At 38.3% G+C, this 25700-nt stretch overlaps 3 protein-coding genes across 5 annotated transcripts in view; 2 read left to right on the top strand and 1 right to left on the bottom strand.

Moving 5' to 3' along the window:
• Window positions 1-8474, bottom strand: part of retreg1 (reticulophagy regulator 1) — a 30628-nt gene extending 22154 nt beyond the window's left edge. The window contains exons 1-3 of the mRNA XM_007232509.4: window positions 8138-8474; window positions 4722-4828; window positions 2683-2716 (exon numbers count right to left, since the gene is read on the bottom strand). Coding sequence (XP_007232571.3) covers window positions 2683-2716; window positions 4722-4828; window positions 8138-8304 — 308 coding nt within the window. The 5' untranslated portion in view covers window positions 8305-8474. The remainder of the gene's footprint in view (window positions 1-2682; window positions 2717-4721; window positions 4829-8137) is intronic.
• A 4345-nt stretch (window positions 8475-12819) lies between these two features.
• rnf182 (ring finger protein 182) lies at window positions 12820-14997 on the top strand. Its single transcript, XM_022678015.2, has one exon. The coding sequence runs from the start codon at window positions 12982-12984 to the stop codon at window positions 13732-13734; it is 753 nt and encodes a 250-aa protein (XP_022533736.2). The 5' UTR covers window positions 12820-12981; the 3' UTR covers window positions 13735-14997.
• Window positions 14998-17196: 2199 nt separating this feature from the next.
• Window positions 17197-25700, top strand: part of ranbp9 (RAN binding protein 9) — a 44297-nt gene continuing 35793 nt past the window's right edge. For 2 of the 3 annotated variants that reach the window (XR_007440534.1, XM_007232505.4), the window contains exons 1-3: window positions 17198-17874; window positions 23155-23266; window positions 23355-23407. Coding sequence is in view for 2 of the 3 variants with exons in the window: in XM_007232505.4 (XP_007232567.3) it covers window positions 17658-17874; window positions 23155-23266; window positions 23355-23407 (382 nt within the window). In the remaining variant the exon portion in view is untranslated. Of the gene's footprint in view, window positions 17875-23154; window positions 23267-23354; window positions 23408-25700 lie in introns of all 3 variants that reach the window. The other variant, XM_007232506.4, reaches the window with a different exon arrangement.

Below are 25700 nucleotides of genomic sequence, written 5' to 3' on the forward strand. Positions count from 1 at the left end.
CACACTATAAGGCACACTTAAAATCCCAAAAACTGTCAGAGTGCCTAATAATCCAGTATGAATGTTACCAGTCAGGTTGTAAGGAGCAGTAAAACCACTCCGCTAAAGTACAGTGTTATACAGGAGTTTCAGTTCAGTGTTTCCAGAACCAAGACTGGAGCAGGATTAGCATTGCCTGCTAACCATGCTTAGCGTTAGCTCTTTTGCCGTTCAGAGGTGAGTATTACTGGACTGTAGCCTGCTGCTAACTCCAGCTAGCACTGAGGGAGCAGCATTAGCATTAGCCACAAACTGCACAAACTGTGCTTGCTCTTTCGTCATTCAGAGGCAAGTATATCGGCCTGTAGCCTGCATGTTTACTGTGTTAAAACAAGCTACTTGGGATGAATTGCTAGCTAATATCGCCCTGGCATATCGGAATACTCAGGGTTCCTCAGTATAGCGCTGTCAAGTCGCATTAGCGACTGCTAATGCTAAGGCTGCTGCACCCAGTTTTTATGGAAATCTGGAAATCTAAGCTTGCTGTAAATAAACTGAAGCACTTTATTCACCCAAATAAACAGTTTTCAGGAGAGAAATCTGTGTAGATTAACATCCAGCATTCGTTTGAAAAGAAAATGTTTTTTTTAAGAATTACTTTTTTTTTTTATTTAACTTAGCTTAGCTTTACAGGTCTCGCCACCCAGCGGTTCCCAGCGGTTCCCCTGTTCCTTACTAGTGTCACTTAATGTGCGCCTTATGTATGCAAATAGACCAGAAAATAAACATATATTGACAGTGTTGGGCATGTTACTTTAAAAAAGTAATTAGTTATAGTTACTAGTTCCTTCTCCAAAAAAGTAACTGAGTTGCTAACTGAGTTACTCCACTATAAAAGTAACTAGTTACCAGTAAAAGTAACTATTGCGTTACTTTTGTGTTACTTTTTTGAGTTAAAAATACGGTAATCAGCCCATCAACAGCTGTTAAAGCTGGAAAAGCAATAAAACATGCATATAAGGCAGTGGGAAAACGTTTAACAGTGGTGAACCTACCCAGCAGTGGCAGGCCAACCCAAATTACCCCAAGAGCGCAGCAACAACTCATCCAAGAGGTCACATAAGACCCCACAACAACATCCAAAGAACTGCAGGCCTCATTTGTCTCATTTAAGGTCAGCATTTATGATATTGTTCATAGCAACAATGGCCTGCATGGCAGAGTTACTAGATGAAAATCACTGCTGAGCAAAAAGAGCATTAAGATAAAAATATACATGTGACAAACATGCAAAAAAAAAAAGAAATCATGAGGGGTCAGAGTTTTGCAGTCAGGAGCAGTGAGCGCTGTACATACAACATTCAGTGTGAAAAGCATGGATCAGCAGCAGAGACAGATTTTGTTCATAGCTGTAGTGATTATTTGACTAATATATCAGATTAAACTCCACCTGAACAGCCATTTATCTCAAATATAGGGGCAGATCGAGAAGAGATCACATTCTCACCTGAATGTGAACTGAGACCAGCTGCTCTTGATGGTCTCGGTGTGGTTGTTTTGGTCCTAACTCGAGTACAAATCAAGAGTACAAACAAACCAGAGTCCGTTTTAACCAGAATAAATTATGTTGGTTTGAAAATGCACATTTAAAATGTGCTTAACTAATTTTTCTAACAGGTTTTGTTGATTATGTTGATTATGTCGTCTAATAATTTCAGCACTACTACTCACCTAGCGATTCACTCTAACATAAATGTTGACCTGAGATGCCAGAACCTTTACATGATATTGTCACCTCAGAACCCTGGCTGATCCAGTGTCAGTTTTCTGCTTGTAAAGCGCTCTACTACACAGTCAAAGTCACATTCTTGCGCTGAACATGGGAGTGTGCAGTACGTGTGTATGAGGAGACAGGTTCTCGGGGTCACAGTTTGGAAAGAGGTGAGGACAACTGCCGGAGCCTGACCCAGATCAACAGCGGTCTGAGAACTTGTGTAGGCTGAAGCAATGCAGCAGCTGCTGGGAAAGCTGGGCTGGCTTTAACAAGGCCTGCCCCACATAAACACTGCACTGAGGATTACTGGGCTGGCATGCCCCCTTACTAGAGCACAATGGTGCCATTGGGCTTGTTTTCGCCATAAGTGCATAAACAATGGCAGGGAAAGACCGGCCGGAGCGCAGGGTCAAGCAATGAGATCAAAAATAAGGGGGAACCGAAGGCCGGCCATTAGTGGCACTGGATCAGTTAATCAACCCTGTAATTAAATCTTAAATCTTAATGAACTTAAGCAGCCTTCTGAATGCTTAAGTACAGGCTAATGCTAATTATGAGCAAATATGAACATGCAACATTTTTTGTATACTTATGCTTATGTAGTTGTTACATAATTCACCTATATTTCATATTATCATCCTGTAAAATGGTTTGCGCAGCCCTTTTGCTGGCAGTACACTCTGTCCAGCTGCTTCAAAAGCAATAATACTTAATCGAACAGCCTGATGCCTTCAGTTCACATGACAGACTTTATAAATCCCTGCACGTTATCAATAATGAAGTGAAGATAAAGCACCCTCTGCTGGCGACACGCTACCCAGCACTGCACAAGTTCAATGGCAGCTCTGGGAAAACAGGTCAAACTGGAAAAGTGACACACTGTAAACAAAAGCACATTGTACAAGATAAGATAAAGACTTTAAACATACCTGCCCGTCATGCTCCGCCATAAACAGGCACCAGCTGGAAAAACAATGATCAAAATATCAGTTACCAGCTCCTCACCACAGCCGCCAGTTCCTTTATCAGTGTGTAATCATATGTAGTGCATTACAGATACATTATCAAGGATAAAATCACTAATAAACCTTTGCTACAAGTAGTATAAGTGTGCTGTGCTACAATGTTTGTATTGCACATTATAAAGTTTATAAAGTTAATAATCAGTGCTTGAGTGTGAAGCTCGTCAGGTCGGTTGTTCCATGTAAAGGTGGGGCTCTAGACAGCTGCACCTTTTCCTGGAATTAAGAGTTTAGAATAGCTTATCTGATGTTTTCAGTTCAGTTTATTTCTAAAGCTCTTTTTTCACTCTTTGCATGATATGTTTGGTTACTTTAATTTAAATCACATCAGTTTGTCATAAATTATATATATATATATATATATATATATATATATATATATATATATATATATATATATATATATATATATATATATAATTTAATATAAACTACCGATACTATTAGAAAGGATGCTTTCACACAAACCTTGTTAGGTCCATTTGTTCAAAACCACAAAAGCAGGTGTGAAAGGTGCCAAAAAAAAAGTCACGCTCCACCATAAGAGGTGGTCCTAGTCCGAAAAAACTGAGCCATGGTCCTGTTCATTTGAAGTGTATGGCTTGAACTGTTGGGCCAATTACACTAAGTTAAGGCTTCAACCATTAAACAATCAAAGAAGAAAAAGAACTGGTGTTGTGCCCAGATACAATTCCCCTCACACAACAGAATAGGCACAACATATAATGCTAGTGATTGCTGTATCTACTGTAACTGTAGATTAACACCCATTTATAAACAGAACTAAAGGAGTCTGAGGGTAATATGTTACACTTATTCTGCTGCTTGACATGCATGCACTTTCTTAAGTTCTTAAATGAGACTACTAAACTGCAGTGTGAAACCAAACTAACAGAAATGTATGCAATGTAAGATGAACATGTATCTGAACCTTGATTTGCAATGCCATTGAGGAACCACCGTTGATTTTATAAAGAACTCATATTTTAATAAATGCCTGCTCTGTATTCTAAACTACTTAACAAAGACTCTACTTCCCAGCATGCACTCACCCTGGATTTCTCTGACTCTGCTGATCACATAATGCTATTACGATCCCGCTCCCCCAGTTACTGATTGTTTTCACCTGGCCTGTCTAGTATAAATACCCCTCAGTTTGCTCTGTTACCTGCCGATTATTGAATCTAGTTATCTATCTCTTCTACAAATAATTTTCTTTGTTTATTGCTTTCTGTTATTAACTTGTTTTTGTTTCTGACTCTCGATTTTTGCCCTTTCTTTGCTGGATTGACCATGTTTGACCCCGTTTTGTACATGACTACGCTATGGAATGTTTTTTTTATATTTGCTGCCTTATGGTAACTGACCCTGCCTGTCCCTTACTTCTCCTGTAAGCCTAGCTACTTTTTTAATAAACTGTGTGTTTGGTATCTGTGATAGTCTGTCGTGTGTCTGATCAATGTGACAACCGTGGTTCTTATGGTACCAAAAGTGGTTGTTCTATTGTATGTTTTTTTTGTACACTTTTGCACTAAACCATGCACTACTATTACTGATACTGATTATCACAGCTGTTCATCATTGATGAAATACAGAATGGGCAGCCTAGAGCAGATTAGCTAAATTGCGTTAAGGTGCGTTTTAGCCCAGATTGCATTTTGTATCACATCCCATGTAAGCTACAGAATGCTAGCATATGCATGTAGGGTTTCCTACATTAAATGTGATTTCTGCCAGAGTGTGTGTGCTGTCCACTATGGGGATTATACGCTATTAACCCTTTAGTAAATATGCTTTTTGGCATTATGCTGATAACTGTTCACTATGGCTTTACATAAAACTTTATAAATCCATGTGATTCAATAACATTTAGGTGTCCAATTTAATAAAGGGGCATTAAATGGTCTTTGGTGTTGATGAAGTGGGAGGCTGTATTGGATCCACACCTCTTGACCTGGAAAGCATCATATCCCTCAGGAGCTGTACCATCATCAGGAGAGCCAGACACAGGCAGAGAAGACAGACCACCCTACAGGGACTCAGGGACACAAACCTGGATATGAGAGAAAAATAAAGATATAAATATGATGTCATACCTTTTTTTATCAATAAAGGGTTTCTTTCTGGACTTCTAAGCCATTCTACAGTGCAGTCAATCAGAGCAAAGCTCTCCTACATACAGCCCTGAAAAATTAAGAGACCACTTAAGTTTCTGAATCAGTTTTTTTGGATTTTGCTATTTATAGGTATATGTTTGAGTAAAATAAACAAAAAAGATGCAGAGCTTTCAGACCTAAATAATGCAATGAAAACCAGTTCATATTCATAAAGGTTTAAGAGTTCAGAAATCAATATCTGGTGGAATAACCCTGGTTTTAATCACAGTTTCATGCATCTTGGCATATTCTCCTCCACCAGTCTTACACAATGCAAGCAGTTCAGCTTGGTTTGATGGCTTGTGATCATCCATCTTCCTCTTGATTATATTACAGAGGTTTTTAATTTGGTAAAATCAAAGAAACTCATTTTTAATTGGTCTCTTATTTTTTCCCCAGATATCTATATCTGTCCTAAACGCACAAACTGTTTAGTTTCAAAGGATAGAGAGAAATTGGGAAATATTCATGTAAATATGTAAACCCCTCAACATTTTAGAATTGGACTTCCATAAAGCGTATGGTGAGCCTTTTATTTTTTTACCTTATCCTCTTCCCTTTCTTGCAGTTACAACCTATACTTATTGAGAAAGCCTTTCCACTTGCAGTAAGTATTTGACTGCATTAAGTGATGACTGATGTTATGAGATCAGTTACTGATGGTCTGGTGGTCTGGATCTAATCTAAACTGTAATTACATTCCAAAAGTCATGGAACAGGAATACGTATTATGTCCAATGGAAGATAAAGGATGATGCACTGGTCGGTGGAATATGCTTGTGGAGCCTTCTGCACTGAACATGGATGTGATTTCTGCCAGAGTGGCTTGTCTTTTTAAATGGGCAATTATAGTCAGATGCCACCATGATCATGATCATTACCACACACTGAGTATAGATGTTCAGTGTCCACTGTGGGTGGTAATGCCTTGTATCTGGCACCCATTATTAGGCCTAGCTCGAACTCCAATAATTGGATGCATGGATGGGTTAAAATGCAGAGGTTAAAACTTTCCCACTGTGAGACTTATAAGGAATTAATTATTTATTCTTCTTCTTATTATTATTATATGAGTGTTTCCAAGCCATGCCCTAAGGTTACATTTCAAATTCAATTTCACACACACTGCTATCCCATGACTTTTATCTTTTGACGTCCCAGTGTATAAATGGTTCAAATGTTAGAGTAGTTTAAACTGGTTAGAGATCCAGACTTGAGTTAAAGTACCACACAGTGGAAGTATTTAACATTTTTGGTACTGCTGTATTGTATGAAGAAGTGTATTATAAAATGTACTTCTCAAGTACTAAAAGTAAAAGTACTGTGTGTTAAGTATTGTGTGTGCTGCGCAAAAGAAAGAAGGTGAGCAGCAGGGTTTCCCTATAAGATCAGCTTGATTGCTTGATTCACTCAATGATGAAGAATTTTGTCTCTGAGTGGTCTAAAGCACTGCCAATATGATCGGGGCATCGCCGGTTGGAATCCTGGTCATGCAGCTAGCCATCAGCTGCCGAAGCCCTGAGAGAGCACAGTGCTGTCTGCCTTGCTGTCTCTGGGTGGATAAACAGCGCTCTTTCCCCTTATAAGTCGTAGGGTGATGTTGATCAGCACAAGGCATCTGTGAGCTGATGTATCGGAAATGAGATGCTGCTCTTTCCTCAGAGCGTGCTGTGATGCTATTTGGCAATGCTGCATCAGCAGCAGCTCAAAAAGAGGCGATAGCTGACTTCACATATGTCAGAGGAGGCATGTGCTGGTCTTCACACTCCTTGTGTTATGACATCACCTGTGATGGGGGATGTAGAGCTGAGTAGCAGCTGAGTAACAGATGAGCAACAGCTGAATGGGTTGGACAATTGGCCTAGCTACATCGAGAGTAAATAAGGAAAGAAAATAAATAAACAAAAAAAAGTATGAAGAGCTTCATCAAACCTGGTGACAGTGCAAAGCATCTACTACTCTGGTAGTGATAATGTGGGTTTGGAATGATTTGTACCAGTTTTACAATTATAACAAGTAAGGATGCAGCACATAAACAATTTATCAGAGTAAAAATATTTAAATCAACGATAAGGAGAAAAAAATACTACTCCAGTAGATATAGATACAGCATTTTAGTACTTAATTACAGTAATGAAGTACTTCAACTTCGTTTCTATACATCTCTGGTATTTTCCATTAAACTTAACATGGAAAAGCAGATTCCTATGTGTACTGTAAACCTAAACGTAGTGGGAAGCACAGCGCTGCCTCTTTCCACAATGCCCTGTTCAACTTCAAGCTGTCGTATACCTATAAACCTCTTGAAGGTTGCTGGTAGGAGAAGCAGGATATGCGTCATGTGCACCTGGCTGCTCCCGCCTAGCAGTGTTGGCTCCCGGCAGGAGGTGTGGGTGCATAATCTCCAGCATTTTAAATCCAGGACACAGCTTACTTACAAGAAGGAATAACATGGGCAGGGTATTTATATAATTCCAATGGGGGAACACTTAGTTTCTTAACCTACATCCAGTGTTTTGCAAAGTCGTGCCTACTTGGAAAACAAAAGCGAGAGAGGGAAAAACATGCATGTATCATACAGTATATAGTATATACTAGATTGTATGGATGTACAGGTAGAGATAGCAAACAGAGGGTAGCTTTATCACAGCTCTGCTAGCTTGCTAAAACAGCGGGCTATAAATGTCCTATCTAATCTCATCAGGTGGTGTTCGAGCCTTAAGTAACAGCAGGTGTGATGAAAAGCAAACATGACCTAGGGAAAGTAATGAAGTGCAGGCAGACAGGCCTGCTCCTTAAACACCTTAAACATCAACACACACAAATACAAAAACACACACACACAGGCCTGCATGACCTGGGAGGTATTTCACCAAGCAGGATTTCTGGCCTGGCCAGATCATTTCACTCAAATGTCAAGAATTTTTAAATGGGAGGAGAAGTGAATGATGATTATATGATGCAGATTTGTGTTTGTTTTGAGTTATTTATCCTAAGCTACTGGGAAAACCTGCTTTAAGCTTAAATACACTGAAATAACTCTGACTAACACACAAACTACACAAACTAGTTAATTATCTATCTTAGTTAATTAACCTAGAACACTACTCCAGTGTGTGGAGAGTCTCTGCAGGCTGTGGTCCATGTCTACACTCTATTAAACCAAGATTAAAAGTGAAATGAAAACGCTGCGTCATGTCTCTCACCAGAACAGCGCGTTGGTGGCCGCGAACAGCGCGCTGGTCCTGAAGGGTCTCCCCCAGTCCACCAGCTCCTGCACGCGGCATCCTCCAGCCCGCTGCCCGCTCCCTGCAGCCGCCAGCGCTGCGCCCGGGCTCCCGCTCTCCTGCACCGGCTGCGCCGCTCCTGCCATGGCGAAAGCTCCGCGCTCCGCCTCGCCCTCTCCACAGCGCCGGCCGGTGGTGGCTCTGCTGCTGCTGCTGCCGCTGCTGCTGGAGGAGGAGGAGGAGGAGGAGGAGGAGGAGGCGCTGCTGCTGCTGCTGCTGCTCCGCTGGTGATGTTGGTGTTGTTGTTGTTGTGAACGGCGACGTCATCCCGAGACAACCCGCCGAGGGTCCATGGGAACGCTCACGTCATTATTATAATAAGACTTCAAAGAAAGATTTAAAAATGCTGGATTTATTAATAATAGAACACGTGACATATAAATCTAAATAATAAATATGTGTATTGCATGTTTATCATTTCTGATCATTATTCTGGTAATTAAATTAAAGTGAGAAAAAAGTGAGAAATATCATTAGTGTTAATGATAATAATAGCAACAATAAAATCATAGTACATGTTATAGTGTGTTAAGCTATAATATCAATACCATTGCATTCATGTGTTTATATTATTATATTATTTTGAACTTACTAATAGTACTAATGCTAATGCTACTAATCCTACTGCTGGAACTACTTCTACAAATTCTACAATTATTTTTTCACTACTACTACTTCTATGACTACTAATATTAATACTACTACTACTATCACTACTGCTACCATCTACTAGTATAAACACTACTACTTATATTAATACCACTGCTACCAATACAACTATTAATATTACTACTATTAATATTCCTACTCTTACTACTACTACTATTAATACTACTACTATCACTACTACTACTACTACTACTACTATTAAAACTACTACTATTAATATTACTACTCTTACTACTACTACTATTAGTACTACTACTATCATTACTACTACTACTACTACTACTATTAAAACTACTACTATAAATAATATTACTTCTATTAATACCACTGCTACCAATAAAACTATTAATATTACTACTATTAATATTAATACTCTTACTACTACTACTAGTACTACTACTATCACTACTACTACTACTACTACTATTAAAACTACTACTATTAATATTACTACTCTTACTACTACTACTATTAGTACTACTACTATCATTACTACTACTACTACTACTACTACTACTACTATTAAAACTACAACTATAAATAATACTACTTCTGTTAATACCACTGCTCCCAATACAACTATTAATATTACTACTATTAATATTACTACTCTTACTATTACTACTATTAGTACTACTACTATCACTACTATTACTACTACTATTAAAACGACTACTATTAATATTACTACTCTTACTACTGCTACTATTAGTACTACTACTATCATTACTACTACTACTACTACTATTAAAACTACTACTTTTAATATTACTACTCTTACTACTACTACTATTAGTACTACTACTATCATTACTACTACTACTACTACTACTACTACTACTACTATTAAAACTACTACTATAAATAATACTACTTCTATTAATACCACTGCTACCAATACAACTATTAATATTACTACTATTAATATTACTACTCTTACTACTACTACTATTAGTACTACTACTGTCATTACTACTACTACTACTCTTACTACTATTAAAACTACTTCTATAAATAATACTACTTCTATTAATACCACTGCTACCAATACTATTAATATTACTACTATTAATATTACTACTCTTACTACTACTACTACTAGTACAACTACTATCACTACTACTACTACTACTACTATTAAAACTACTACTATAAATACTACTATTTATTTTAATACCACTGCTACCAATACAACTATTAATATTATTACTCTTACTACTACTACTACTATTAGTACTTCTACTATTAAAACTACTGCTATCACTACTACTACTACTACTAGTAATATAACTACTACCACCACTACTACTATTACAACTAATGCTACCACTATCACTACAACTACTACAAATGCTACTACAACTTTTACTTTTCCTATTAATACTTCTAATAGTACCACTACTATTATTGATAATTCTACTACTACTACTACTACCACTATTATTATTAATACTACTTACTAATTACTAATATTAATACTACTACTGTCACTACTACTACTGCCACCTCTATTTATATTAGTATTACTGCTGCTGCTACTTTTATTGGTATTGCCACTGTTAATACTACTATTGTTGTTGCTAGTACTACCACTAGAACTACTACCACTAGTAGTATGTCTGCAACTAGTTCTACCACCACTACTATCAATACTGCTGCTACTGCTGCTGCTATAATAATAATAATAATAATAATAATAATAATAATAATAATAATAATACTTTACTTTAATTTAGATATATATTTCTCTTTTTTTTTAATAGTTGTTCTGTGCTTTAGTGGAGTGAGAAATGTGGATGTTGCTAATCTGACAGCTGTAACCCTGTCCACAGCTGATTGACATTACAAAGCATTAGCCCCACATACTCTCATCATAGACCAGAATGCCATGTCACTGTTGGGCCTTCTAACTTCTTTGAACTGTTCTATTTCTGGTCTGAGTGAATATACAACATATTCTGGAGGGGGTTTCATTACATACATAGAATTATAGATATACATACAGCACATCTAATATTAGGTGAAATGCAAGTTCTTCTAAAAGGCTTTTTCACTTTTTTCACATGGATGTGGTTGGTGTGTTGGTAGATATCCAGCACAGCAGCAATGCTGGTTTGAAGAGAGTGATCCACTATCCAAAAATATCCATCCACAAGAAGCACTGTGGACAGAAACTGACCAGCAAAACATGTCAATCGAAGAAACCAACAACATAAACAGTCAGAAGAAGGCTTGACAGCTGCCAAATGAACATTAAAAATGGATGTAAGCTAGCTAAGTTAGATCTCTGAGCAGAACCCATCTGGTAACAATAGCACTTGTCAGTCAGTTTTGCCAGAAGACTCCAGAGGCAAGAATGCAACATAACGGGCAAAAATCTTTACAGTTTGATCAGAAACAATATCTGAATCAAAAATCTTTGGCATAGACCCTGTCATCGGCCCAGGTCTTGAAGCATCTAGACCTTGCAGATCTTGCTGTCTGTAGAAAGTAGGGAAGTAGCCAGTTGTAAAAGAGTGGATTAGGGAGAATGAGACGTAATTTTACAAATGGATTAATCACTAAAAGTCCAGACCTGAACCACATTGAGAATCTTTGGGATGTGTCTGGTAAGACTTCATCAGTAGAAGATCTTGGCGCAGAACTAATGCAACTATGAACAGAAATAAACTGTGAGCTTGTAAAAATGATGCCACCGTGAATGCATGCTGTACTCAGCTAAAGCTAAAGGTGGTCCAACCAAATATTAGAGTGTGTGACCCTTTTTTGACCAGGCAGTGTATATTCTATTACTTCTATGAACCCAACATTAGGTATGGTTTTAGGCATTACTGGCCCAGTTGTTTGTCAGTCGGAGGTGATTATATCAGTCAGTTAAATCTGTCTTAATTCCTCTAGAAATGCTGGTCATTCCACACTGAAATTCATTCCACTCACCTCTGGCGTACATCCCCGTAAAGGTTCTGATCATTGATGGAATCACTATTCTGTCTGGGAGTCGCTTCTCTGTTCACATGGACAGTTCTACCCAGACACAATCATTACCACCCACTGCACTGTCCACAGTGGGTGGTAATGCCTTTTATGACAAATTACTGGTTCAACCACATGTGACACTGTGGATCCAGAAATGTTAAATGTAGGCACAACTTCAAAAATGGAATTTTCCATCCATCTAGCAACTAGACAACTAGAAAACACCCTCTAACTTATATAGGTGTGGTCATAAGCAAGCCATCCCATGAGGTAATACTTCATGATCAATTTACACACTGTATCTTTTATTTAGAGCGTGTATACAATTAGTATTGTAATGCGTGGCCCTAAAATCCCTGCTTATGTCTTTAGGGATGAAACACAGGTACAGCAAACCAATTTCTGTAGGTTTTGTTTCAATGGTGTCAAGATTTATGGTGCATTTGAAATCATTTCCTGCCTGCAACTAGGACTGTGAACTATCACACATGGTAGATTATGAATAATAGCCTCACAAATCAGAGCAGAAGACAGAAGCAGAGAGCATAGCCCATTTTCTCCTGTGCAGCCAGTGAATGCTGATGAACTGGCTGAGTATTAAGAGCAGTTTTCAGTGAAGTTTACAGATCCACCTTTTTTATTCAAAATAAAAATAAAATTACCTACAACTGTGTTTTTTAATGCTTAATCTAAGTCTTTTAAAATAAAAAAAATTATTACAACACATAAGATACAGTAGAAAGACCCCTTATCAGTGTTAACAGTGCACCACAGAAAAGAGGAATGGAGGCACTAATTGGACTGAATTTGACTGGCAACAAAAGGTCTGGCTAGAAAATTCCAGCCCTGGTTTTACAGGGCCTGCTTTGTTGCTGTCGCGTTTGTTCTCTAGTGCTGTGTTAACAGTTATCTTTTCTCTGGCAGCCTCTCCCCACCCTTCCACAGAGTGCAGGAAAGAGTGTCCAGTGCGAATGGGTCCAGCGCCGCTCAGACGCTGCTCCAGTTTGCCCAAGCCTGCATGGCACTCTCTCTGGAACCTGTCTGTGGTGTAGCAAGAGTCTCTCAACCATGTCTGTTACTACAACAAGCCCTTGCCACAACACTGAGAGGAGAGAGGCATGATGGGTCAGCTTCCAGAGGAGGTTTTGGAAGGCTTTGGAGCCGAGGAACTGGAGTGCAAGATCTGCTACTGCCCTTACACTCTGTCTGGACGACGGCCTAAAGTGCTTGAGTGCTGCCATCGCTTGTGTGCCAAATGTTTGACCAAGATCCTTGATCTGGGAGACTCACCCCCGAATGGGGTGGTCTGTCCTTTCTGTCGCTATGTTACTGGACTCCCTGGAGAGGCTGTGGCAAGTCTGCCGGACGATTGCAACCTTGTGACGGCATTAACCATCCGTACCCGCTTTTATTCCAGCCTTCGGGAGAACCACCAGGGCGAGATCTTGTTGAGCCCCAGATGCTTGAACACTCTAGTGGGCCACTCGGCATCAGCCTCACCTTCGTCCATACGCTCCAACTATGTGGTCATCACCATCATGGAGCCTCCACAGGAGCCGGTGGTGGGTACCAACGGGGCTGGAAGGAATCATCACTCATCCAGTCTGGACTCCATGGCCTCGGTTACCCGGCGCTGGACAGTGTGGAACTGCGCAGCCCTGCTTTGTCAGACCTCAGCCCGAGCCCTGCTGTGGCTCCTTGGGCTTCTCTACTTCAGCTCCCTACCACTAGGCGTTTACCTGCTCATCATGCAGAAGACCACGCCGGGCGTGCTGCTGGTCAGCCTGGTGCCCGTCAGTCTGCTCGTGATCATGGGGTACGGGCTTTGCCAGTGCATGTGCCATGAGTTCTGGAACTGTGTCCTGCCATGACTACCAATGGGAGGTGGACTATTTGCCCAAACTTGTTATCTAAACTGGTGACCTCACCACAGGAATTCTGGATGCATCAGTGGTGCGACAGGTTTGTGGAAATCTATGGACTCAATTTTGGTATTTTCTGTTTTATTTAAGGAAAGAGAAGTGTGTTAATTAATGACTGAGATTAAAAGTTAAGTTTGTCATGTTTTTTTAGCATTAAATTCCAAATCGCAATTGTGATTATGCCTTGGATGGGATGAACTAATGGACCCTTGATGTAACATGGCTAATGGTGTATCGGGTTAATGCCTTGATTCATCAAAAACCTGAGAATCTGAGAACTGGTCAGAATGCTCATGACACATGATCAGCATTGGAAAGACCAATATCACAATAACTATAAAACATTAAATATCATTTATCCTAAGCTGCTAAAGAGCATAATTACAACAGAGCTCCCAACAATTAAGGTGTTCTCTTGCTAATATTTTGTATAGGAAAAGTTTCCCAGAAAGGGATTAAGCTGATCTTGGACTTTGTCAGGAAACTTTTTGAAAATATTTTTACTTAGTTTTGTAATCCACCAAATATATTCAATTACAAGAGTGTCTGTGTATTGTTTTTTTCCTGTGTTTCTTTTATTTCCCAGACAATTAATTAATGACAATGTAAATAATATAGATATGTGCACTGGAAAAATCTGTGTGAGTCATTGTTTCAATGAGGGAGAGATGTTGTATGTTGGCCACATATGAGTATGCTAATAAAGTATTTAGCCTACCTTAGCAGGCCTTTAACCTGAAACCTATTGGCATCAATTTGTAAAATGAATGATTCTTTAAATAAAATAAAAATAGGTATTTATTGTATATTTATATGGGACTTGACTATGAGTTGGTATACTCTTGGTTCATTTCTGGTTTGCAAACTGTTTGGAAAATGTTCCCATCTGTTCAAATAATTTTACATTCAAATTTCTAGTTTCTATAAACATTCAGTTATTTTATTTCTTTACTTATTTTTAAGTTAAAGCAGCAGTACTTAAGATTTATTTAAAACAGTTGTTCTCCTTGGTTGGGAGTACAACTCATTGCAAGCCAAATATATTATATATAGATTTTTTTCTGGTTACTTGAGCAAACATGGTGATGGTATTGTTGCTGATACAAACTCAGTCTGTTCATTCTCACACTGGTTAATCAATGAAACACAGAATTAGAGCTGAAAAGAGCTGGCAAGAAAAACGAGACCAGATTCATCCGCTCTAACAGGAAACCGCACCACAACAGACTTCTAAAAAGTACTCTTCCACATGCTTGATTCAGTTACACATTCTTTTTTTACATTTAATTTCAAATTTTTATCCCATTTTCTCTCCAATTTACACAGCCAATTACCCAACCCACTCATTAGGACTCCCCATATCACTAGTGGCAGGCGTATGTATCTTTATAGAGAACACTTAAGTACGAAACAAGGACAGTAGAAAAACATGAGAACATGCATTGTGCTGAGAAATTTGGCTGCATACAATTCACGCTAAGTTGTACTTTATGTAATATATTGCGTCTCATGAGAATATAGCTTTTATGTCAAAAAGTTAAGTTGCTCTGGATAAGGCTGTCTGCTATATACCTTAAATAAAAATGTAAAATAGGATTTTTATCCTCTGTATTTTTAGAAGTTCAGAGGTTTCTCTTAAATCACTGTAATGGACAATAATTTTGAGACCAGAGGACATCCTGGGCTTTCTTGTGAGGCTTTCTTTGATAGTGTCAAAACAGTGCACAATTACTTTTTAAAATTTCAGTTTTTACAGATATTGTTTCTGCTGCTAATAATCAAAATGTTTTTTTAAATATTTTTGTTAACTTCATACTGTAATTTTAACTATTTCAAACCACATTTTATGAATCACTTTTATTTAGTGTCCTCTGTGGTAAACAACAGGGCTTACTGAATCGCATTTTTATCTGGTTCCCATACCTGTAAAATCTGAGGGCTGAGTGAGGCTAAAAGGATTTCACTCAGAATTGTGAAAGGGAACACAAATGCAGAGCTCTCAGATAAATTAGAGAATGGCAGGATAGTAGAGCAGGAAGTGAAAGGTCAGAGAATGATCTAGAGTCTGAAAAGGACCAATCAGCTTTTTAGAGGGCTGAGCAGAAACTTTCAGTTATTTTGGTTTTGGAAAGATTTTGGAGCAGACAAACTAGTGGGAGGTGCAAATCTCTGGAAGAAGCTTTTCATAGGACAAAAGAGACAAGTGATTAGTATGTTTGTCTTCCAGCGCTGGAGTCCTGTGTTCAAGTCCCTATCTGGGTGAAGGTTTCATGTTCTCTTTGTGTCAGTGTGGGTCTCCTCAGGTTCCTCATGTTAATTAGTTGCACTTATAATTGCCTAGAAAAAAATGGATAACCTAAATTTGTCTGTTATTTATGTACGACTGTATGCCCAGATATGGACTGGCACTCTGTGCTGGGTAAACTCGATGTAGCCGATGTAGCCCTCCAAGTGGATTTCCGGTTGTGAGTACCAATTGGCTGGCACTTCTCACTGGTGAGTGTTGAACAGTGTAAGTGATTGTGTGTGGAATGTAATTATAAGTGTCTTTGAGTGCCTAGAAAGTAAATATCTCATGATGATATCGTCACCTTCCTAAAATAATTCACCTTTTTTTTGCCTAAATCATCTCCTCATAGTGCTGCATGGTACCTGTGGTAAAATCATCTACATACTCAGCAGATCCTTTGATTCTACCCCTTTAGGATAATGGCCTAGTGTGTCAATAGTGTGACTTTAGCTAATTTATTTATGTTTTATTAATTTTTTTAAACTAAATCTACAATAACTACATTATTCTGGGTACGTGATTCAGTCAGTAATTGATGAGATTTTTACTTCAATATCAAATTTTCTTCATATTAATAAAGCCCACAAGCTGTAAAGATGGCATAGTAGTTTAGTATTATTATTGAGTTAGATTTTTTTTTTAGTCTGTATTTTTGTGTCTGTTAAAATGTTATCTGTTTTCTGTCTTTTTAATCAATATTTTAAAAACTGACTGTATAATAAACTAATCTCTTAAACCACTGCACTCATTATTAAATAGCCATTACAACTGTGATGTGTTTTTTATGTTTCCTGAAAAAATAAGTTATGGTAGGAGGGTGTTGATATGTCTCATTTGGCTGCAAAATGTTCTTCGCACGGCGATTTGTATTTCATTATTTAAAAATGCTGTAAATGCTCCACAACGACAGAAACACTCAAAACTTGAATGTCAGCGTGTGTCTGCATTTAGAAAAATACTGCCAGTAAATGAATAGTTTAAAAACTCTGATTATCGAATATTAATATAATTTTTTGAACTTCATGACCTTTTAAAGCGATGTTAAGAGAGCCTGTAATATTATTGACAGCCTGCTCCTCTATCAACTCCTCCAGAAGTGTGACTGGACTGAGCGAGAGCCAATCAGAGGAGCGGATTTCTCACCAACAACAAACAAAAGATCTGGCTCAGGCATCCACTGCGCTTTCTCCATGTCTTTCTCTTAATTAACAGCCATCTAATAGCTGAATGTCAGCCTGGACGGCGACATTAAAGTCTCTGCTCGGTATCTGATCGCTTCCGTCTCCTCGGCACTGCGCTGTTATCCGCTGAGCTGCCCCGTCCTTTCGCCTACCAGCCGCTGTCGGAGATCCGTTTGCTCGCTGCTAGCTGAGCTAGCTAGCTGTGGGAGCTAGCGGGCTAGCGGGGCTAGCGGAGCGGGGAGAGGAGCCCCCAAAACCGCTCGGAAACCACGGCCAGCGGGCGTGTTGTGGCGGCTGACAGCAGACGCAGCAGATCCCTGGCTGCTGCTGGATAGCGAGCTGTCCAGCTGAGAGTAGCTGGCTGGTAAGCGGTCGGTGTGGAAGGGAGGAATCTGGCCGAGATGTCCGGACCGTCATCGGGCTGCGGGTTTCTGATGTCGGTCGTTGTTCACGGGGACTTGGCTCTGAACGAGCAGGAGAAGGAGCTGAACCAGCGGCTCAGGCGCCTCTACCCGGCCGTCAACGAACAAGAAACGCCGCTGCCAAGATCGTGGAGCCCGAAGGACAAGTTTAGCTACATCGGCCTGTCTCAGAACAACCTCCGGGTGCATTATAAAGGTAAATCCACACTGCAGCAGCAACATCAACAACAACATAAACAACAGCAGCAGCTGAAGCAGCAGGGCTACCTAACTGGAGGAACAGCTAGCAAGCTAGCTAACCTAGTTAGCGTTAGCTAAGTCAGCTAGCTAAATGGGACCAAGTTCCTCTCCAGCGTTTGTTTTAACAGTTTTTACAGACTGGTGTTATTGCGGGATAGTTAGTTCAGTAGCTAATTAATATAGTTAGCGAAGATGTAATTGAAAGTAAAGCCTAAAGGATTTTTTTTAAGTTTAGACGTTTTAGCCCAAAATCACACCAGTCTTAGCTTACTCACTGTATCCTAGTAAATACTCACTACGCAAATCAGGTTTCACTAGTAGAAACTCGCATTTCAGATTAATAGCTAGTAATATCAGATATACAGATCAATTCAGCCATTCTGTCTAATGTAACGATCACGTTTAATATACCACAAGTCCCTAATGTAAGTTAGTTAATTTCACTGATCATATGTTTTGTGCACATACAATGTCACACTCTCTCTTGTAACGGTACATTTGTATTAGTGAAAGCGTCAATTATATATATCTACAATTATTACAGTTACTTTTTACCAGTAGAACTTGTAATTCGACATATACACCCTGACTAATAAGAATTCTAAGTTTTAAATGTCAATATTGTTGTTGATGTAGATATCTGAATGTATGTTCAATGACTGTAATACTATACACATCATAAATACACATTGCCATTAAAATACATGAATTAAAGATGGCTTGAATAAAAATATGATGCTAATCAGAATTAATTAATGGTTATTTGGACTAATCTGAATTACAGGGTTTAAACATATGGGGCTACAATTTGTACTAGTATACAATGTATAGTTATAATAAAAGTTAGATATCTATAACTAGAGTTTTGATTTAATAGTAACACTAATAATATTAATATAAAACCTAAAAAGGAAAGAGTGAAAATCAATGTAAATCAGTTGTGTAGCATACTGTATGACTAGTCAAATGTCAATTAAGCTTATGTTTCCCAGGGAATGTGACGATAGGCCTACAGAATATATTCTAGATATTTATTTTATAGATTTTTACTACTGAACATTAGTCAGTTAGCTTCATTATAGTAATCATTATACATTATATAGAAAATTAGTTTGACTGTTGAATCACAGGCCAGTTTAGTCTAATTTTAGTATAAAAGGGCTTGACATGTGAAAAGTGTAGCTTAGCTAGTTGCATTCGCTACATATAACAGGTTTGAGTGAATGAATCCTGTCTTGTAGTTAACTGTTTGACAGCTTTGTCACAAACAGGACTAGCTAGCCTGGTAGGTAAAAGCAAGCTAACTAGGTTAGCTAACGTACAAAACAAACCAGACACAAAAAGCTACGCAGTGAACGCCTTATTTAACCACGCTCACTGTTAATACTGTTGGTTAGGAGGGTATAGCCTGAATTTGAACAGTGACGGTGAAGATAATTTGAGATTACTGGAGTTTCTCCTCCAAGTTTTCAGAGTTAGCTTAGATTAGCTAGCCAGGCTGCTAGTGAGCTAACTCGACCCATTCTTCAATGAAGTCCGGAAGTAACTGTTAGCGGCTCTCTGTAAAAGAGCTAGACGACTTTCAGGACAGTTTCGTGTCCTAGTCTTCACCCTGTGTCGTTGCCCAGCTGTTAGAGCTCGCTAAAGAGCTTGTCAGAGGCTGCCTGTTGTCAGTCAGAGTCCTGGTCAGCTCGGCTGATCCGCTGTAACGTTATGTATCTAGCTGCCTGACTAAACACTGCAGCCCAGCAGCTCAGCAAGGCCCTACTGTGCTCACCGCTCGATAATGTGTTTTTATTATTATGAGCCGAGGAGACACAGCTTCTGTGTTGCTGACAGGCTAGTGGATTAGCCAGCAGGCTAACTGTATGGGCCCCCATTTTGCCTCAAACAAACAAGATAACCAACTGACCAGCTGAACAAGTTTTTACTAATGTAGCTAACCCAGCTACCCCCCTCCACTCGCTCAAGTGCCAAATGGGCTGTAGCCATTTTCCTCACCTCAGTCAGTCAGAAAGTGAGGCCGCATAAAAATGTAAGCTAAGGCAGTTTATTTAGCTCCCCTGGGTTGATTAAAGTGAGCCTGTGTTTACTCGTCTATACTGGGATGTTTTTGCCTCAATAGAACACAAGTTACATAAACATTTATGGTATAATGTTGCCTTCAATTGGCTGCAGGCTGCTGTAAACAGGTTTGACATTAATGTAGTAATTCCAGGTAGGTGACCTTCGGCCACTTGGTCAGTACAATCCCATTGTTTTGAACCTAAAATAACTCAATACAGGAAAGGCCGGGAGTATACATTGTGTTGACACGCAGTCCTGGGCATAGAAGCACAAAGGAATAATGTCTCTTAACATTTTTGTTTGTGGAGAAATAAAGCAGACCACAGTGTTACTCACTGCTTTAACTAATTCAGTTTTTCCCTCTTAGATGTAAAGAGGAAAACTACACCAGTCCTTAACTGTGGAGGAGTTTTGGTCACACATAAGAAAGGCATGATAGTAGGGACCCAATGATGGATAATTCCGTTTTATTTTTATACTTTTCTTTACATTTTGGATTTTGTTTTTAATAATACTGTCAGGCAGATAAAAAAATCAATAACTGTGATCAAAAAATCTATATTAATAACAATTGTTCTAAACTATCTAAGGAGCTTTAAAGTTCCCTGTAATTAACATCAGTCAGTAACAGATCCTGTAAATACTGTATATTTCCTCACAACCGTCTCTTGTACTGTATATCTCTAATAGCTGAAACTTTATTCTCCTAAAAATGATCAAACAATTGGTCACACGTCACCTTTTTTTTTTTTTTTTAGGAGATTCCCTGCTACTCAAATATGGCATTTTTTTTATATTTACATTTGTTTATATTAGTAATAATAGTACAAGATACCAGACCTGTTTAAAATACTTAAAACTGATGCCAGTATGATCAGAATTTATCCATATTCCAAAGTCCAAATAAAATAAAATACTAGATAGCAGATAAGATAGCAGATAAATGATGCTGTGCTGGTTAGTAAATTCTGTGATTTGATGTGATTTGTGGATTATGGCTTTAGTTCACTCCACTCTGAAATGCAGCTAGCTGTTAATTCCTAGCTGATTTATAATGTCAGAATGATGTCATCTTGCTGGATGGAAATTTATTCCATATTTATTTCTGCATTTGGCTTGTATCTCTTAATTTCATGATTTTGTCCGTGTGTTCCGCATTGTGGAAATCATAGGTCCCTATAATAAGTTGCTGAAATAGTTGTAGGGCTATATGGGAATTATTAAAGAATGTGTGAAGATTTTGTTATGGTATTATGTAGTTGTATGTTTTGATGGGACATTACCTGAACACACACAGTGGTAAATATATAAAAAAGGGAAAAAATAGGATTAATTTTTGATTAATAGTTTTTAAAATTTGCAGCTACTCTGCAATTGATCTGTGTGTCAGAATATGATTATGAATATTGTGTATATTGAAAATATTTAAATATTGTGATATGATCTTTGTGCCAAAATCACCATAGGGTTGTTAGTCAGAAGCTGAATTTATGATACAGGAGAGCAGTGAAGCAGTTGCCTCAAAACACATTTCTTATATATGCACCTCTCATATGTTATCATCATTTTATTTTTATACAGTAAGACTACAGATGCACCTAAATCAAATGTAACATTTTGTCTTTGGCCGAATACTAAACGTTAATATTGGTCTATAAACATTAATAAAAGCTACTTATTTTACAATACTTATTGTTTGTTTCTACTGTGTACTGTTTGTTTCGACTGTGTTGTGTAACTGCTACTGGCTGCTAAATTTCCTATCTATCTATCTATCTATCTATCTATCTATCTATCTATCTATCTATCTATCTATCTATCTATCTATCTATCTATCTATCTATCTATCTATCTATCTATCTCTATCTATCTATCTATCTATCTATCTATCTATCTCTATCTATCTATCTCTATCTATCTATCTATCTCTATCTATCTATCTATCTCTATCTATCTATCTATCTCTATCTATCTATCTCTATCTATCTATCTATCTCTATCTATCTCTATCTATCTCTATCTATCTCTATCTATCTCTATCTATCTATCTATCACATGACTACCTTCTTAGTGCAGACAAACCAACAAAACGCACTACATTTTTCTCAGCAGCATTTTTCCAGTCAAAAAAGTACCTCAGTAGAGCTATTCTAATTATAAATGTACATCAGTAGTGCTGTTCTGGTCATAAATTTACCTCTAAAGTTCTACTCAAGCGAAGTCCTTATGGGCATGTCAGTTCATTTGTCTGCCATCTTTGCAACACGAGCAGGTGCTTATTTCCAGTCACGCAAGACCAGCCTTCCATCTGTTTGAATGGGAAGAGACCAAATACTGGAAACCAACTGTCAGATTACAATTTTAACACCATATTTTAAATCACTGATAGAATCTGATGAAAACATCATAAACAGTTTATAGCGTTTGACTCAATAACAAAAAAAAACTTGATTTTCTGGTTAGTTATGCACGCTGACCCTCATCTGTTTTTGGCACACCCAGCAAGCTGATTGGCTCTTTTTGTTGAAGGGCGGGACTTTGTCCTTGAACAGACGCCTTGATTAGAGTTACAAAAAGTCCCATTCGTACTGCAGTTAATGGCCTATCTCCACATTAAAAAGGTCTCTGACAAAAGTTACAAGTGAGTAAAATTTACACAGAGAAGAAAAGTCAGTGTTTTGGTAAACAAGCAGATGCTAAAGCTAAGTTAGCTCAGCTATCATTACTATCTTAGCCTTGTACAGTGTGTATCTTTCAGCTGCAATACAGCCAGCATGTGAAAGGATAGTAAACTTGTGTGAAGTAAGTGATGCTGAGCGCTTCATTTTATGCAATTAGCTTGTTTTTATGAGTGTAAAAATGAGCTTAAATTTGCCATACTGCCAGGAGGGGGGTGGTTGTGTAGTTCTGTAAGTCTGTGCCTCCTTTCCTCTAAGAAAACACTGAAACAGGACCTAAATTAAACTAGTTAATTGTTCATTTTAGCATAAATTATCTTTAGCATGATTAATCTTTAGCATAATTAGTATGATTAGTCTTTTCACTAATCTTGCTGAAAACTGAAAGTGCCTTTTTTTATTTTGCTTTTTTTTGGTTGCCAAATATTCGGTGCATCCCTAAATGAAACCATTTTTACCAATAAAATTATTATATATTTTTTTATTTGTAGGTCATGGAAAGACACCTAAAGATGCTGCATCTGTTCGTGCAACACACCCTATTCCAGCCGCCTGTGGGGTCTACTACTTTGAGGTGAAAATCATCAGTAAAGGGCGAGATGGGTAAGAAAGTGTATCTTTCACAGGTCATTTGTTGTGTTTATAATTCATAACCCCCTCCATGTATTTTAATATTTTTACTCATTTCTAGGTACATGGGAATTGGTCTCTCTGCCCAAGGGGTCAACATGAACAGACTTCCAGGTAAAGCACACTGATTGTATCTGTTTTTTGTTTTTTTGACTGGTTGCCTGCTTAAAATCTAATTGATATGTATCATGTAATATGCAAAATAATCTTTTGCCTGTGTTGTTTTTCTTTTTAAAAGATGGGTACTGTCACACAAAAAAACACAAGTTTGCATGTCTCGGTTTTGTTTCCTTAAATCAGCAGTTAATAATTTCCAGATGATGGCTGAATATAAACCACCCTGTGCTGGTCATAGTGTAATGCGGAATGACAACAAAACAAATAGAGATTAGGCAAAAGTTAATCAAACTGATATTTTAGCTACTGTATTTTTGGCACTGTAAGGCGTACCTAAAATCCTTTAATTTTCCCAGAAATCGACAGTGCCCCTTGTGTATGAATTTTACCAGTCAGGTTGTAAGGAGCACTTTAGCCACAATCACTTGAAGTACGGCGTTATAAAGAAATTTCAGGAACGTTTCTCCAGCACCAAGGCTGGCGCAGTATTAGCATGATTGTACCAGAGTGTAGCCTGTGCGTTTACCATGATAATACAGGCTATGTGGCACTAACCGCTAGCTGATAGCGCCCTGGCATACCGGAACACTTGGGTTGCCTCTTTTTTAGTAGCGCTAAATGCTGCTAACTGCGGTTAGGGCTACTGCTAACCACGGTTAGCGCTGCTGCTTTTTTTCCATTTTTTTTAATAAAGGTTACAGTTTTGTTTAATTTGGCACCTTTTCGGTGCACCTTATGTATGAAAATAGACCAGAAAAATTACGTTTTTTGTTAGTCTGCCCTATAGTCTGTAAAATACTAAGCTAGTTATCTCAAGCTGGCAAAGTAGGATGTAGCACTCAGCTCAGAGGAAAATGCAGTCAGGAGAGAAGCTCCGCCCTCATTATGTGACAGTCGTCCAGGTGGAGTGTCTTCCCTTACATAGGCACTGTGACAGTGTTGGGAGTGTTTTTGGCTGTTGAATGGGGTTTAGAGACATATTAATTTACAATTAACTTCTGGCTGTCTGTTTTAAATGCTTTTTGGGTGTGTTTACATCTTTAATTTATGTGGATGAACCGGTGGGATCATAGTCACAGTCAGTGCCTAAGCTTTCTTCATGTTCAGTGGTTCTGTATTATGTGTTTCAGGTGTTACTTGCTCTTTTTGACCAGCTTAAAATATTTTATACATGAGTATCTAAGTGCTGCAGAGTTAAATGACTTTTTTTGTGGCCTGTTGTATAGACCTCTGTGGGCCTAAAAATTTTGGTTGCATTATCAGGTGTAATATCTGGATGTTTTTGCTGTTTACATCAACCAGTCAACCCATTTATACACTCATCCCAAAACATCGGTCATTTGAAATATACCTGTAAGCCTGTTCTAGTGGTAAAAAGCTTCAGGGGTCCATTATGTTTCATTAGTGGGGAAAAGAACATGAACGCTCTGGTTCCATTATTTTCCAGTGAAGCCAAAATTGTCCACAGATGATGATGACAATAACTGTGATACTCTATATATCGCAAGACAATTCTCTACGATACTTCACAGCATCTGTGTCACTGAAGAGAATAAAATAGTCCTAAGTAAGAAAATACCAAGAATTATGTGTTTATTAATGTCACAGTTCCCTTCTTTCTCCAGTTAACAAATACATTTAATTTAGTGTGCTTTAATATTATTCTTTAAGCTATTATTATATTTAAAAGTATTATATTTAAGTATAATTATATTTAAAAGGGTTATAGTTACTTCATCGTATCCAGAGTTTTAGGGAGTTTAATCTCTTGTGCTCAATAAATGACCATTTCTGGTTGTGGAGCATTGAGCAGTTCCACTCCATATTCATATCTATGCTACCATCAACTCCAGTATGTTAGCTTGTTATGCTAACTGGCTAGTGTTATCCATAGACTGTATATAAATATGGACAGGACGTCCCCATTCACTCTCATTACGGCGTTTTGAAGCCAAAATATGGCCGAAATGGAAGCTGCCATTTTGCATGCGCTTGTGCAGTAGAGACAAATTGGAGCCAGAACTAGTGCGGCAGAGGTGGGAGGCAGGGCCGTGTGACTGCCCAAACCCCGCCCCCCCCACTAAATTACTCTTTGCGAACTGCTCAATGAATCCACACCTCAGAGAAATATCTCTCTCATGCCCCAGACTTACTTAACTTAGCTAACCTGAGTTAGTTAACTAGTTAGCTAGCGTTAACGCTAGGTTAAAAACCTAACCTAGATACTAAAATTAGGGAGAACAACAAAGTATGAGTACTAATGAATTGATGGAGGGAAATTACCCACTTA

This window comes from Astyanax mexicanus, chromosome 8 (assembly GCF_023375975.1).
Source record: "Astyanax mexicanus isolate ESR-SI-001 chromosome 8, AstMex3_surface, whole genome shotgun sequence".
In the NCBI taxonomy this organism is placed as follows: Eukaryota; Metazoa; Chordata; class Actinopteri; order Characiformes; family Acestrorhamphidae; genus Astyanax; species Astyanax mexicanus.

Coding starts and splice junctions, on each gene's coding strand:
- rnf182 (XM_022678015.2), top strand. CDS start 12,982: ATGATGGGTCAGCTTCCAGAGGAGGTTTTGGAAGGCTTTGGAGCCGAG.